A 15,800-nucleotide genomic window follows, 5' to 3' on the forward strand; every position below is an offset into this window, starting at 1 on the left:
AATATTTGAATTTCATAGTATGGTTTCTTTCCCCTGAAAACTCCTCATTTAAGAGAGGTTTTTAAAGATATCGGAAAATAACTTTTTCAAGGCATTTCATATGAATAAATTCACCTAGATTTAGAGATCAGGGGTCAGATTCATCCAGCTGAATGGAAATGTCTGCATCTGAACTGGTCATCTGCCCACACTTTTTTTGTTGTAGTCACTGTCAATCCACTCACTCTAGGGTACAACATACTCAAGCTTAAGCCAGGTGTCTAAAATAGGTCAGATGAATTGGGCTGCAACAGTAAATAGAGTAAAAGACGCCAGTGTCCCTGTACCTCTGCGAGGAACCATTTCTTAGCTTATTCTGAAAGCAAGAAACACCCTGTTTTTCAAGGCTTACCCATGCTCCAAGCCCTCTTTGAAATCTCCAACGTGGTTGCGTCCATCACGCCACTTCAATGTCCCCCTGCAATTTGAAGCGAGCGTTACACAAGGGAGATCATCAGCAACATTCACAGCTGCAACAGAAGGTATCAAGGCACAACCTAGAAATGGCTAACATCAAAAACATTTCCTCAGGGGACAGAGACACAGAAGTTCTCCAGGCACCTCTGGGACTTTGGTTTGCACTGTAAGGATTTAAGACCATAATGTTTTCATGCCCTGGAATGAGTGGGAAGAATCCTCTTCCAAGTTCCCTAATCTCAAAAGCACTTTGCAGAGTTGCTGGGTCATCCGTTTAGGACCTTGCGCATGACCCTTTTGTAATTGCAGTGCAGCATGTGATTAAGCCAACTGAAGTTCCAGCATGGCACATCCCCGTAGACAACATAATGACACCGTGGTCCAGAACTTCATTGTGCCAGGCACTATGAAAACAAGAGAGACAAGGACTGGCCTAAAGGGATCATATCTTTCCATCTGTTTTGTGTGGGGGTTGTAGAAACGATTACACAAGGTAACAATGCAAAATGAGACTGGAACGGTCAATGCGATGGTCAAATTACTGCACAGCCATGCCCAGTTGTGAATGCATTTCCCTCCCTCTCGGTCTCCCACTCCATACCCACACCCACTCACTGTTTTAATTCTTGCATCATCCCAGACACAGCCAGCTCCCTACACATTCCCCAACCAGAGACAACAGAAGATGGTGCAGTACCAAAACCATGACGCATTTGTTTGACTTTCACCAAGGCTGTCACTTTAAACACCTACATGAGACAGGCTCTTTTTCTGGTATTTACAGGGAAGTGGTCAGATTAATTTTAAGTGGATTTAAATTACATCTCCTTTTACTTTGCTAGTATGAATGCTAGCAAAGGAGAGCAAGCCAGAGAGAATGCCTGCTCCAGCCATGGGGATGGTTTAAGCTACTTCTCAGTGGGAGTATCTCCTTCCCCCACACCAGGTCATCAGGAGTACTGGGACAGAACAGTGAAGAATGCAGATGTTTTTGCTGAAGAGCCCTGATTCACACTGCTGCAGGTTTCTGCTCATGTGCTTTGCCATGCCAGCCGCTCCCTCAGAGGTGGACAGGCCATCAAGGCCAGCTTTGCTGCTCTGTAACCTTGTATTAGTAGCAAGTCACATAGAAGACCAATTTCAGGAGTGGGAAGGAAAGCCTAGTCATTAAGCAATTAAAAGTCCAGGTATTAAAAGCACCCGAAGTCACTAAGTTCTGCCACAAATTGCCTGGGATGCCTCAGTCAAGTCACTTAATCTGAAGCAGCAAAGGTATTTATTAATCTCATTTCTCCAATCCTAAGGTAGGAGGAGACAAAGAGCAAGGAGAGGTGCTTGTCCTTCTGTGTCTGCACACAGTGGTTTTCAGACCTCTGTTAGGAGTGCAGGTGCTGGGGAAGGTGGGGATGATGTAAAGGACTGCCTCACGCATAGCTCTGCTCCAAACACCTATTTCATGCTATTCTGGGGCAAGGCACAGTCTCTTCCACAGAAGATTCAGGATTAAGCTTTTGATTTTGGATATTCTCATTATTTTAAGGCTCTTTCAAACCAAGTCTCTACATCCTTTTTGCTTCAATAGCAACTGTAAACAAACTGTGTAAAACTCAGGAAGTATAAAACTTCCAAATCAGCCTGGTTTGGTGTCTGAGGAGGCTGGTCATATTTCATGTTTCTTCACAAAAACAGAGACTGTGCTTTATCAAAGAGATTTTGGTTGGGACCATTTAACCTTTGATTTACAGACCATTCGCTTTTGGCAGAGCTCACCCTTAAACTTCAGTTGGATTTAGTGAATGGTTCTCATGCTCCCAAGAAATGCATTTGAGCCTCTTTTGTATTTAATTTCTTTTTTTTTTTAATTCCTTTGATAATAGTTTGGATGATAAAATAGATTTTGATAGGACAGGATAAAACTTTTCTTGCATTCACAAGCAAAGGCTTTTGATTAGGTTTTTTTGTCATCATGATGGTAAGATTTTATGCCTCAGGCTGAGATCTTGAAAATAAACATTAGCTCAAGTTTAAGTCCTAATTACAGGCGTAAGCCAATGCAGCGCCTTCAATGTGATCATTACCACATTATTAGAGGCAGCCTCTACAATTTACTGCGTAAACCAGTATCACTAGCGAGATACCTACAATACAATAGAACACGTGTCAGGACTCATGCTTTGACTAAGCCCTGAAGTCAAGCAAGTGTGTCCCAACTGCCCCCTGAATCTGTCCTCAATACCAGATTTCCCTCTGGAAACAAGTGAGGCAGGAACCAGAGAGGTTGGCACACCCTGGGAGATCACCAGCCCAGAGTCTGTGGTCGAGGCCCTCAGCACGGGATGGATCATCCCATGTCCACAGCCACTCTGTGGCATCTATACCTCCATCTGTGCATCCACTGGATCCAGGCAGTGCTACACAAAGGCAGCAGGGCTATCCTTGCATGTTCTTGCTTAGGAAAGGGGCAAAAAAGGCTCCTTACTTGCCATGCGGCTTTCCCCAGTGCCACTCGCCCTCGTAGGATGCGCTCTTGAACTTGCCCTCCAGCCTGAAGACATAGGTGAAGAAGCGGCGGGACGGGGGCTCGGTGCCTTCACCAGTCTTGCCCCACAACGGGAAATCTCGCTTCCCATTCAGTGCCTGGCGGACAGCCTGGTTCAGCTTCCACTGCCAAACAGCCTGTGGGCAGAGGAAGAGGAGTGCTGGAGTAACGAGTGAAGAAAGCAAAATAGCTCCCAACAAGAGATACTTCAGGAGAAGCAACAAGAAGCTGTTGGGTTCCCATCAATTCTGTGCCATTCAGCTGGCTGGGCTGGTGAGTTATGGCCCATCTACAGCATCAACAGGGTCTTGCAAGTTGGCTACTGCACCAATGCGCAACACTTCATGTCATTTAAGCCTGACTCTCACCACCACTAATTGGCCTTGGCACAGGACCATGCTGATGGGACTGTACTGTCCCAAGCTCTGCAGCACACACTACTGCCCAGGGCAGACCACTTTCAGCACCTGGATATTCTTCATCTACCGTCAACTGTCTAAGCCACCTCTGGCCATCTAATACAGTATTGGCTCCACAGCAGGGCGGGGGGAAACCAACAAACCCCACACGGCTTATTATTCTGCTTTAAATAATAAAAAAATGGCATAATTCACAGAGGAAAGGCCTCAGCTGCATTTAAGCAGGTGCAGAGCCCACTAATCTGTCTTCTGATCAGGAAGCTAAAATCCTGACACTTAATGGGATTTCAGCTTCCACTCAGTAGTCCATGTTTTGCCTCCACTACAGAGCTGCCATCCCCTCTGTGCCATTCCGCTGTCTCAAAACTTGGTGCGCAGTATTTCAGGTGGAACAGAAACACCCTGCCCACTGCTAACCTTCATCTGTGGGTCTTTGGCAGAGAGAAAGAACGTTTCTTCCGGGGTTATAATGCGGAGTCCGTACCTGTGAAGCAAAAGACATTACAGAGACTATGAAAAACACATTTCTCAGTCAAACAGCAGCTCCTGCTCTTCCCATTCCTCTTCAGAAGCTAATGGTGCTTTTACAGTCAGTTTTTCCTTCTCAAGAGGTACTCAACTAGTCAACTCATCTTTGTTCTCTAGGTCTGGAGCCAAAACCATTTTATTATTGATTGAGTTCAATATGTCAGCAAAGGCAGGCAATGCAAGTCCAAGCTGCTGTGATCCCATCTGAGAGGTACTGCAACTACCCGTAGCCCAGAACCAATCCCACCGGGTGGAAAGGAGACAGGACAAAGTTTTGAATCGTTTTCTCAGTTTCACAATCAAGTTGAACACTTTTTTTTTTTTTTAAAAAAAAAAAAAAAAAACCTCCAAGTGGAAATTTTTCACTTACAGTCCTGGAGCTGATTTCTCCCTGCAGTTTTCATCTACCCACACAAGCTTCAGATCAAAACTCTGAAAGCTGTTTCCCTGGAACAAAAGGGAGAAGATGTTCCTGTTATTGATGTAAACATCACACTTTGCCCCCGCTCTGTCAATCCACTGAATAGCAGAGCAAGACTGGCAGCACTGTAAATTCCCTCTTTTGTGGTCCACACATCTATCCCACACTACGATGACAGACCTCGGAGACTGAAGAAACGTAGGGGAAGGAAGAAAGCTCTTAGTTTAACACTTACAAGTGTTTCACACTTACAATGCCATGGCTACAACTAACAGTAACAGACTTTCTTAGACGGCGCTTATCTCTACAAGAGTTTCTTCCCTATCACATGACAACACTCCCAAATCATCCCTGGCACCCAGTATGCCCTAGTTTTGCTTATGATCTATCTAGGATTTGGACTCCAGGTGGCACAGCCAATAGTGGCCCACAAATACAACATTTAAGGAGTCACTCTTTTGATCAATAGCACACCAAACAGAAGAAACTAAAATGGTTGAAATACTAGGTAAAGACGGCATTTAATATTACATCTCCCTTCCCTGTCTAAAGTCCAGATGCCCACACTACAGAGCTGCTGTCTGTAAGGATGTAGTTGGCCAAGGTTAGGTACTAGCACTATGGAGTTCACCACAAGTTAATCACTGATGTATCTACCAGATTTGGGGGAACAGGGAAGGGAGGGAGGTTCAGATTCCCAGCACCAGAGCCCTCATCAGCAGACCCCTGCTAGCAGCCCAAGCTAACCAGTTCAATCCCAGTCCAGTTATATCTCCCCAAGCCTCAGTAACAGTCATAGCAGCAGATGAGACATAGTGGGTGGGAACCGTTGACTGAACAGAGATGTCTACAATGTAGATATCTCTGTGTGAGCTAGTTACGCTGTGCTCTCGCCCTAGTCAATGGAGTCAAGGACGTGATTCAACTCGTCCTAATTTTGGCATCTAAAATAGGTCGGATGAACCACGCCCAGCCAGCGCATGTTTCGCTCCCCTGACTATAAAGGGAGCCTGGGGGCACTTGCTTACAGCAAGATCACTACAGTGCTAAGAAATCTACAATGTAAAGTTGGATGAGATAATCACCACCCTATTTCCTCAGGCCTAGACCCTGCAAGCTGAGTAGGACTGCCCAGTGTTACCACAAAGGCTAATGTTTGGAAGAGCCCGTAAGATGAATCGGCTCACAAGGCAGTCATGTGTTTGGACACCTGCGGGGCTGGCACATGACTACAGAGCAAGCAGAGAGAGGTGCACATGAAGAGAGCCCTGCTAGATTACAGGTGCTGTCAGTCAGAGCAAGCCAAGCTGGACTTAATTAACATGCTGCAGAACAGCTTCGAACACATATTATTCATCTAGCTATCCACGGCTGTAGACACTCCCTGTCTGCCCCATACCCAGGCCCCAAATCCCTGAAATAGCCCCAAGAACACCTGCAACTTCTGCTTCCATTGCACTAGCAGAGTCAACCGTGAAAGATCATATTTAGTCCTATGCATGAACGCTTACAGTATATCATCTTTGACCCATCAGGCCCCCCTTGAATAAGCAAGAACAGAAATCAAGAGATTCATATGCAGGCATGGGCTTGGGTTACTCGAAAGGTGCCTGTGGTGGCTGGATAGTACACATTTACTGGGAAAAAAGTTATGTGGATGCTCCTCTATTCCTTCTTCATTAGACTTTCTTTTATTCTCCAGTGCAAACCACAGGTGCATAGATCTGAGACAAGGTTTTGCCAACAGCCAAGCTCTGCTGCATTTTCAACGTCAAAGGAACCTGAATTTTACTGTCATTTATCTGCGCTGCCCTTCCAATCCCTCTGAAAGACTGCAAACTCACCTGAATTAGCACAAGGACATCATCGAAGAGCAAGATCCGGTCTGATCGATTCGTGCTGGCAGAGATGGGAAGATTTTTGCTATCTTCCAGCAGCCTCCTTTCAGGTACACAGAGCATGTCCTGCAGAGGGAACCACAGAGGTCAAGATGGAGGACCAAAGCATCAGGAAACATCAGGATTTGGGAGAGGACATACAACTCAAGCCAACAGTTCCTACAGAGGCCATCTGACTCGTGGCACAAGATGACAGTGACAGCAGAACTGGACACAGCACTCAACTTGTAAAGTGCCCGGTGACCATAAGGTTTCTCCAAGGCTTCCACACTGCCCTGCTCTGTTGGCTTCAAACCAACCCTCAAATTCTTGATCTGTATTAAATTCCCTCCATGCATAAGTAGAAGTGTAAGACCTCCAGAAGAGCTGCCCATCAAGCCACTTTCTACATCCATGACTCACTGTGAATTTGTAGCCCAAGGATTTCCATAAGGACTTGGTAAAATAAGCTTCATCCAGGACTTGGCTGATGAAAGACTCCAGCTTCACATATTCCTTGATGGCACTGGTAACCATGTCCTTTTCAGAGCCCTGATAAAAGAAGGCAGGGCTTGAGCAACGCTTCAGGCATGGCTGTGCAGGACTTCTACTCTCTGGGCTACAGCTGCAGAAAAACCTCAGCAGCTCTGAATCCAAAGGGCTAATGAGAGTTAACCCTCCAACCCCCTTTGCAAGGAAAGCGTCCCAAATCTAGCATTCTCTCTGCCACCAGCAGAAGTGTGCAACCTTAGGCCAGCTACTTGACCCTTTGCAGCTTCTCTATATGATGAGTAGCTCGTACTACGCTGGAGTGGCCACTGTTCGTTGCTTTGAGACCTTCAGGTGGGCTGCACTCCGCTGGTGGTGGTTACTATCACCCCAGCTGTCCACTGGAAATCATTTTCCTTCTAGGCTGCTTTGGATTCACTGACACCACCGCAAAGCCCCACAAGCCCTGCATAAGGTGTTAGCATAAGCCAGTCAAGTAACATCACATAAAGCTTCCTACCTCTTTGAGAACCTCATTCAGCTTGGTAAGGAGCAGTATATATTGCTCGATATGCTCTCGGATAGGTTTGTGAAGAACAGTGTATAAGGCCAGTGACATGGAGGTCTCGGAGGTGAAGTCTGTGAGGAATTGTTTCAGCACTGTCTTATGGTGCTTCCAGGCTTCACTGCAAGATGGTGAATTAAGACAAAGGTTCATTAATTAGTTTTTTCTGCAAATTGCCACTCCTCTGCCTTCCAAACCTTATATGCCACCTCACTCCCAGAGAGGGTATAGAAAGACTGGAAAGAGCAGGAGATAACATTGGTGTGCAAATATAATTGCACACCAAACACGCAGAAATAAGGCAATGAGGCAAACAAGAGCTCCATCCATCCTGCCTCTGGCCCAGCGGTCTTTGCAAATAGGAACCACACCCACAGATGTACAGAATATAGCATGACTTTCATGATGGTTTGCACACCAAGAGGGTGACTCAGATAAAGTGGCTGCGAATCTGCTCATATCTAGTGCTCATGTTTTCATTTGCTATTTCCATGAGACTCTGACAACATCTGGGACAAGCAGCGGAAATTTCCTGCCAGATTCCCACATCATCCTTTCTCAGGTCCCACTCCTTACTTGAACCCCCAAATTCCAAATTTACAGGTTTCCCCTCCTACAAAAAGAGTTGTGCATGGCTAGAAAGAGACGGAGAGAGATCTGTAGAGGAAACCTTTCAACAGCTGCTGCCGTGGTCTCAGAAGATGGCAGGAGCAGCCAGTACGGCCACTTCAGAGGAGCGCCAGCTAGACCGTGAAACAGAGATCACTGCTCAGTGCAGTGCTCAGTGCTGCTCGCCCCGGTTTAGTGTCTTAACCCATGCAGTATCATCGTGTTACTATCAGCCCCTTCAAGAAGGATTTTTCAGCCCACTGACCTTTTGCTCTTTGTGGCATGTTCGAAGCCGTAGACTACAACGTAGTTTGCAAAAGTGACGAAATATCTGTTGGCAAGAAAAAAAAAACACACACACACAAGCACGAGCTGAGTTAGAGATGCACATTAGCTACAAGGTTTAAGTGATAAAAGGACGAAGCTCGTTTGAAAATGTCATGTCAGGTCCACCTTTCCGAGGGAGGCAGAGACACACGTAGCTATTGTACCTCTCACCTTGGCTCACTCCCCTTCTGTCCCCTTTACCAGCTCCTTGGTTTAACTGCCTTGTCGACTTTTGCACTAGTATCATTACAGGAAGTTTAAATCACCCTGGCATTTAGCATAAGCAGAAGTAAACTTGCGCAACTGTCCTGGAAAGCTAATCTACAAAGGCTGAGCTTAAGATAGCAGCTTCGGATGGATGAATTTCTGCTGGTTGAAGTAAAAGTATCAGCTCTGTATTACTGACGGTAAATTCAAGTCAAGGTGTCCCACGCCAATGTATCTCATCTCACACTAGAGGGAGATCGAGCCATATTTTGTCAGCAAATACCGTGCTTTCTTCCAGTAGTGTTTTCAAATAAGTCATGTATAATGTCCAGACTAATTACCATTTATTACATCTTTCAGGGACATGTATTTACTGCTGATTTTGAGGCCCCTGAACAGCGGCTTTGCTTCCTCCTATATCACTCCAATAAGCATGAGACGTTGTAGGATCAGGACTGCACAGAGTGAGTCAGCAGAGGTGGGTAGGAACCGGCTTTTTTTTTTTTATTTTGCATGACGCCCAACAAAAACAGGTTTTAATTTCAAAATGAGGGGAAATTAGATCTTAAGATAAACTTCTCCTTTGTGTCATCTGAAACCTCAGCACAAGTTTTCATCTTTTATATGCCTTTTTAAGGCAAACCAGCTTTAATTCACTGAATTGGTTCCCAAATGAGCAACGCACACTGCTCCAAACCCCATTCACATAAAGGCAAAGCTTGTTGTGCATCACTGTCTAAAACAATGCTGTCCAAGTAAAAACAAAACAAAAAGCGGTCTTCCATTCCTCCTCCCTCCACATGCATAAAGACCACCAAAACCAAGACTAGATGAACAGCAATGTCCCAGAGCCAGCGCACCCATCTCCCATTCCTGTGTAGGTGCCAAACTGCACAGACGGTACAAACCCATCTGGCAAAGGCTTGGCCGCATTTATGGCCAATGTGACGAATGAAGGACTGAACACTGTCTGATCTTTATGTCATCTCAGATGTCCATAAACCATTTCTCATGCTAGGACATCAACACACAGGTTACACACGCTACAGTGCTTTTGGTAAACATTTTATTTTGTATTGCAGACAGATGGGAAGCAGATGTAATTAACTATAGAAAGAGCAACGGGGCAGTATGTTTTTCACATCATGCTACATCCATCACTTGCTATCCTATCCCTTGCCAAAAGCATAGAAATGTGGCACAAACAAGTAATATGAACTCTGTCTGGTGACATCTTTTCTCCTCATCCCTGTGAGTCCTTTAAACCTGCTTGTGCATGCCTTTCTGTTCCTGATGACAGCTGAAGCTTCGCTCTCATAAATTACCCAGGCACAAATTCTAGCCCCCGTCCTCTTCCTATTCTTAAGATGATTAAAAAACTATACTTGTAAGAAAAAAATTCTGCCTCTTACAAGCATACTCACAGCTACAAAAAAGGCTACTTATTATGCTGCCTGCACAGATGCTATATTCTGTAGCACTTGTCGTGAGCACTGAATGCAATCAGTTCCCTGACCTAATGACTGAACACTAGTGGACAGGACTGAACAAATTAAACGCACAAATTAATTGCAGCAACCTACCAGTTAGTTGATAAATTTGGTCCCTTACACCACTCCAAAATGCTTCTGTACTTACTGGATGTAGAGGCTTAGAAACAGGTCTCCTTTCCAGACAGTGTAAATGTCCTGGATGCAGAATGACTCAGAGGTGCTGCACTTTTGTTTCAGTATCCGGTAATTTTCTTCCGTGAGGTTCCAGAGAGCTTGAAATCGATCATTCAGGAGCAGGAAGAGCTTAAAGTTCTCCTTTCCCTTCTGGTCACTAGGCTCTTTGAGGAAAAGATGGGGGAAAAAGGCTATCAGAAAGCCTTGACTCCAAGAAATCTTGTGGAAAACATTGCCTATATCTAATACTCAGACCAATTTTTCAGTGTAAAGCACATATGTTCTTATAGGAAAACAATGCCAGGGAGGAAGGAGATGCTGGTTATTTAGGGTTGTGTCCCTGTGAGTAATTGTATGGGCTATCCATGCTAAGGCTTTGTCCTTCCCATTCTTGTGGGGCCTGTGGTCAGGGCAGCCTGCGAGGCTCAGCCCCAGCTCAGACACGAGCATGGGAGGAAAATTTTCTGCCCCTGGCCCCAAGGGCTGCTCCCAGTCTCCTTGGAGGCTAGACCAAAAAGGCGGTGACATGAGAGGGAACCACGCTATGGGCCTGATCCAGTCGCACCACTTTTGGCCAGACAGGCTTGTGAATATTTATATGGATTTGTTATTTCAGTGGAGGTGCTCTGATTTACTGCCAGCTCAGAACCTGCACCCACAAGTTTTGCCTTCAAAGACGGGCATGACCATGGACCGAGAGCAGGGAGGCAGAATGGGCATGCTTTAGGGGTCGCATATGTGTGAGATGCATTTTGGATTTCCACACACCGTGCTGGAAACAAGCCTCAGAGCAGGTGTACAGGCTGATACTGGTTAGAATCTGGATTAACCTCTAAAAACAACAGGAACCACAGTCCTAGGCTTGAATGAAAGGCCATAGGTGTCCTTAAGAGCTTGTTATCTTAAATGAAACATCTCTACATACCACTTACTCCAGCAAACCTGCCTCCAGCAAGTCCTCAGTCATGGAATTCTAATTATAAATCCTTTCATAGGTGTGCCAGTGACTCAAGGCTAGAACTACAGACAAAAAAGTTGTCTTCTCTGACCTACCTGCCTGGAGCAGAGGCTTGAGGATGAGGGCATCCATCCGTGCCAGGCATGCTGAGAAGGTTTCCTCCACTTGGAGCAGAGATGCAGTTGCTTCAGCCGTGCACATGTCCTGAACACAACACAGAAGGCACACATAAACTCCCTTGCAAGAGTATCCATCTACCAAGGCTTCAGCGCTCATTGCAAACAATCAGCCTTTCCTGCTCTTGACCGCACACACAGGTATAATTGCTGTCCCCAAAAAGCATTTGAAAATGTTAGAAGAGGAAACAGAAACCCCATAGCTCAACATGAACTGGTGTTGCAGAAGACCACCGAGGCTACAGCCCATTTTCCTGATGCCCCAAATTGAAGATCTTCTCAGGTGGGCCACGATACCTCTTCCACATGACTGGAAAGGCCCTAAACTTCTTGACAGATGTTAATCCTGCTTAGTGCCAGATTCGTTCTCCCAGAAGAAAATCCCTGAAGTACAAGGCAGCAAAGAATGAAGCAGAGCATCTCTTCCGTATCTCTCACCAGTTTTCTGCCCGGGTGCCTCAGTCTGCACCTTTTGGCATTAAAAGCTATTGTACGGAGCTGCAGAGCCGTGCCAGCCATGCCCAAACATCCAGCCCTCCAGAGGAACAGAGGTCTGGTGTTACTCCTTTCCGAGTGGGACGCTGCACTGCTGGTTATATGTCACAACTGCTGCGTCAACAACGAAAGCTTGCCTAAAGTGGAAGTGGGCAGCACTTAAAAAAAAAAGGGCAGCAAACCCACGTGAGCAAACTCCAGTACCTTCCTCCTTCCCAGCCTTACCTCCCGAAAGAAATCTATCAGAGGAAGTGAACACAGCCAGCTAATAGCATGTCATAGGAGACTGCTCTGGAAAAAGGCCAGGTGGTGAAGATACTATAGAGAGAATCAGCTGATATTACTAATGGTGATAAAAATACAAAACTCTGAGCTTCTTTTAACTTTGTGAAGCAAAACAGCAAACTCAAGGGACTGAATATGGTTTGTCCGCCTTTATCCTTAGCCTGGTTGTAGTTCTCGCTCAAAGGCTACGTTCACAATAGTAAGCAAACGAGGATATGGCATTATGCTGCAAAGATTTACATTGCTAAATTGGTGGCAGAGACTTTGGCACAGGTTTGATGTGTGCCGACTAGCGCCTCTCCCAGACAATTCTCAGGTATGGTCCAGGGACCATTTGAAACAGGTAGCTTGCACATAGTCGTGCTGTTTTGGGAGGTAAGGAGAAATTAGCTATGTATAGGTTATGCAATAACCACTTGGCTATGGGGCTAGACCTAATTTATTTATTAATGGAGACGTAACTACAGTCTTTGCACTGTTTCCAGGAAGAGCTGAACTGAGGCTATCTGCTGGTGACATACTCCAAGACATCCTGAACCTCCACCTGATTGCTACAGACAACAGGTGAGATTCATTCTCCTTGTGTTGAGATGTCGGGAAGTTAAACATAGAAGCCTAACCCTACTTTATATTTCATGGGAAGAAATACCTCGAGCATCTTAGCATGGACTGTATAATGGTCACCCGGGTGGGGTGACTAAGTTAGGTGGGAATGTCTCATTTTTAAGCTTCCCACGTGGGTGGATTCCTTGCTAAATAAGAGTTTGAGCTCCCTAAAGTCACCAAACTCTGCTTAGGAACTCCCGTTCCAGGTCATCCTGGAGCTTGGGCTGAAATGGTGTCATAGAACAAGGGACGCTTTGCAGTTTGAACGGTTAGCTGGCCTGGTTTTAAGTGGTTGTTGGGATCCAGACACAACTGACTGCACAGATGAATGACAATGTTTTCTCCTTAGTAACCACTGCCTCTTAAATTTAATTTGTCTGAAGAATGTGAAGCATTAAAAAATTCCATAATCTCATTAGTTTGCAAGTTTTCATACATCAAGGTCTGCATGACCATAAGGCTATTTTTTGCAGGAACACGGGTGATTCGTCCCAGAGGAAAGCTCTAGGCATGCAAACAGGTCAAAAAGCTGGAATCCAGACTCCTCCTGGCCCCTCCCAGTGAAGGCAACTGAGCCAGGAAAAAAGCAAAACAAAACAGCAGCCAGCCAGCTCTCACCCCAGAGCACCAAGAGGACAGGACAGACCTAAAAGTTTATTTTGTGCCACTACTTAATCCCCTGTCTTGTAGACACAAAGATAAAGTTGTTTCTCACGGGTCCTAGAGAGCACACAAGCTTGTTAGAAATTTCTAGGCATAAATAGCTTGCTTAATCAGTGAGTAAAATCAAGCTGGATGTGTGACAGCATTTCAAACGCTTCAACAGGCCAGCAGGTAGTCAGTGGGATTGTATTATGCTCACTGAGTAACAGTCTGGTGGATTTTATTTATTTACATTTTTTAAGCCTATTTTGTCTGTTTTGGGGGAAGGAGGGAAGACGATTCCATCATTTCCGATGGCTCTGATATGAGAGGGTGTCTCCACCTGGTCCTTATTTAATTCTGCATGAAAATGTTTTATCCTGTGCAACACAAAAAGAATGGGTGCTAGATGCCAAACTCAGAAAGGCTTCCCCAAACTCTTCTGTTATCAAAACAACCGGAGAAGCCACCCATTCGTTACATACAGATGGCTTAATGTAAACTGAATGACTCAAACCAAGGGTGCGGATGCCCACAGCTTTGCTCCACAGGACCACGATAGTCCATGAGCAGAGGCAGGAGGCTGAGGAGCCTCCTCAGGGCTGAAGCACACGTGCGCAACACCACAGGAACATCGCTGCCCCAGCCTAAGTGTTACTCGGTGACTTCTGTAATGGTCACCTGGAAGAAGAACTATGTATGTCCAAGGTGGACCTACTGATCTGGATGCAGCATCGCCCCTTCCACCCATCAGCTAGTCCCACACTCTGCCTCCCGCCCATCTGCAATCCTGGTTCGTTGAGGGTCTATTACCCATGAAGGCCTGAGCTCAGACCTTATGGGGATGACCCCAAAGCGTTCCCATGGTGCAGTACATGGGTTGAGAAACCCCTGCGGTAGCAACACTGCACAGACACCCAGGCTAACTCTGCAAAGGACAGAAGCATTTGGATACTCTTTGCCATTATAACCTGATACAGATTTAACGCCGTGTTTTGTTTTGGCTTTGGTGTTGTGTTTTGTTTTGTTTTTTTTCTTTTTAGCAATCATGTTCTCACCCTTCCTGGGAAAATTTGTGGCCTACTTCCTGCCTGAACATGACAGTCAGGGATCATTTGCTGAATAGGGGAGCACCACCAGTCAGCTTTCAAAACAGCCCTTCCGGCACCACAAAAAGACCTAAGTTGCCACATCACATCAAGATTAGTAAGCGTGAGTTTCTGCCACCGTTTCCAGGCTTTCCCCATCAGTTCTGTGAGAACAGCATTTGCACACTTATTCTTGCCCAGTCAGGCAAAGAAGATTTGAAGTTCGTCACCTACTGAACAAAACCAATGCTGGCTCAAGCCACAGAAGGCAAAGGAAACAATCGGGACCCTCCAAGGGCACATGGAGGTCACATTGTACATTCACGTGTGAAAAAACGAATGCAAACTGCAGTGCCACCGGGTGATGGGAGCGCTGAGCAGAAACCCGGGGCTGTCACATGCTGTCTTCCCCCAGCTTGGACACAGCTTTCACGCGACTCGGTGGTTTTGTAATTCTGTGTTTGCTCCATGAAGGGCAAGGCAAGCTTGAGCAGAGCCACTCTGAAGCCTGTTCACAAGGTTTTAGTCTGTTCTTCATGCATGGCTCTGCTGCTAGGGAGTCGAGACCTTTGAAGATGGTGCACTCCTGACACCCAGAACTGAAGGAGGTGCACCTCCAAGGAAGGGTCCACTAGCTGCACATAGCATGACAGCGTCTGGTTTTATGTGCAAAATCAGAAAGTCTACAGCCTTTGAGGATGGAGACTTCCACTGGCAAAACAAAACAGCCACCAGCCTGCTTCAGGCTCCCATGAGGAATGAGATCTCCCTAGGAGAACATTTTCCAAAATATAAGACACATCTGTTTATTCTCCTTAAATGAAGGTACAAGAAAGCCGTACAGCACAAGTCTGTAATTAGAGAAGGGACACATAATAGTATTCATGTAGAAACAGGAAAAAGACTTTGAGAAACAACTTCTGTAGGAGTTGCCGGATCTCTGTGGCTCATCACGTTCTTGGCCTGTCCGCTGAGCATGACAATGAGGGCAGAAAAAAGGGTGATGGAGCAGCTAATACCAACCTAAGTGGTTGCATCCAATAGATGGGAGCAGCCTGGGTCATCTGGAGGAACATTCATCCTCAACAGGGTCTGTCCAAAGCTGCTAAATGCACATTTCAGCAAGAAAATACATGTCTCGAGGAGCCACAACAGGTTGTTGTACCCAGTTTTAGGAAATTGCCAGAAGGGTGGGTGGAACAGATAGGAAACCAAGCAAAGAGATATTTTCATGGAATGCTGAGCCTCATTGTCAGCTTTGCATAGAACCCCTTTCTACTTTGGAGTCTCTAGCTCTGAGGCAGCTGTTCCGCCAGGAAAATGGCTGGAAAGCCCCATACATTTCAGATGTGACACAAAGATTCTCATGGAAACACACATCTAGTCAAACAATCTTACCAGCTCCTGTACATTAAGGAACAAACTGGACATCCACAGAGGGACTAT

At 45.8% G+C, this 15,800-nt stretch overlaps 1 protein-coding gene across 1 annotated transcript in view; it reads right to left on the reverse strand.

The window, feature by feature from the left end:
• The window catches only part of ALS2CL (ALS2 C-terminal like), a 29,415-nt gene extending 18,135 nt beyond the window's left edge, over positions 1–11,280 (reverse strand). The window contains exons 1-10 of the mRNA XM_050892360.1: positions 11,158–11,280; positions 10,076–10,268; positions 8,169–8,234; positions 7,250–7,415; positions 6,664–6,792; positions 6,208–6,327; positions 4,313–4,389; positions 3,832–3,898; positions 2,936–3,132; positions 392–457 (exon numbers count right to left, since the gene is read on the reverse strand). Of these exons, the coding sequence (XP_050748317.1) occupies positions 392–457; positions 2,936–3,132; positions 3,832–3,898; positions 4,313–4,389; positions 6,208–6,327; positions 6,664–6,792; positions 7,250–7,415; positions 8,169–8,234; positions 10,076–10,268; positions 11,158–11,263 (1,187 nt within the window). The 5' untranslated portion in view covers positions 11,264–11,280. The remainder of the gene's footprint in view (positions 1–391; positions 458–2,935; positions 3,133–3,831; positions 3,899–4,312; positions 4,390–6,207; positions 6,328–6,663; positions 6,793–7,249; positions 7,416–8,168; positions 8,235–10,075; positions 10,269–11,157) is intronic.
• Between the last annotated feature and the right edge of the window lie 4,520 nt (positions 11,281–15,800).

The sequence above is a fragment of the Gymnogyps californianus genome, chromosome 2, assembly GCF_018139145.2.
Source record: "Gymnogyps californianus isolate 813 chromosome 2, ASM1813914v2, whole genome shotgun sequence".
Lineage (NCBI taxonomy): Eukaryota > Metazoa > Chordata > Aves > Accipitriformes > Cathartidae > Gymnogyps > Gymnogyps californianus.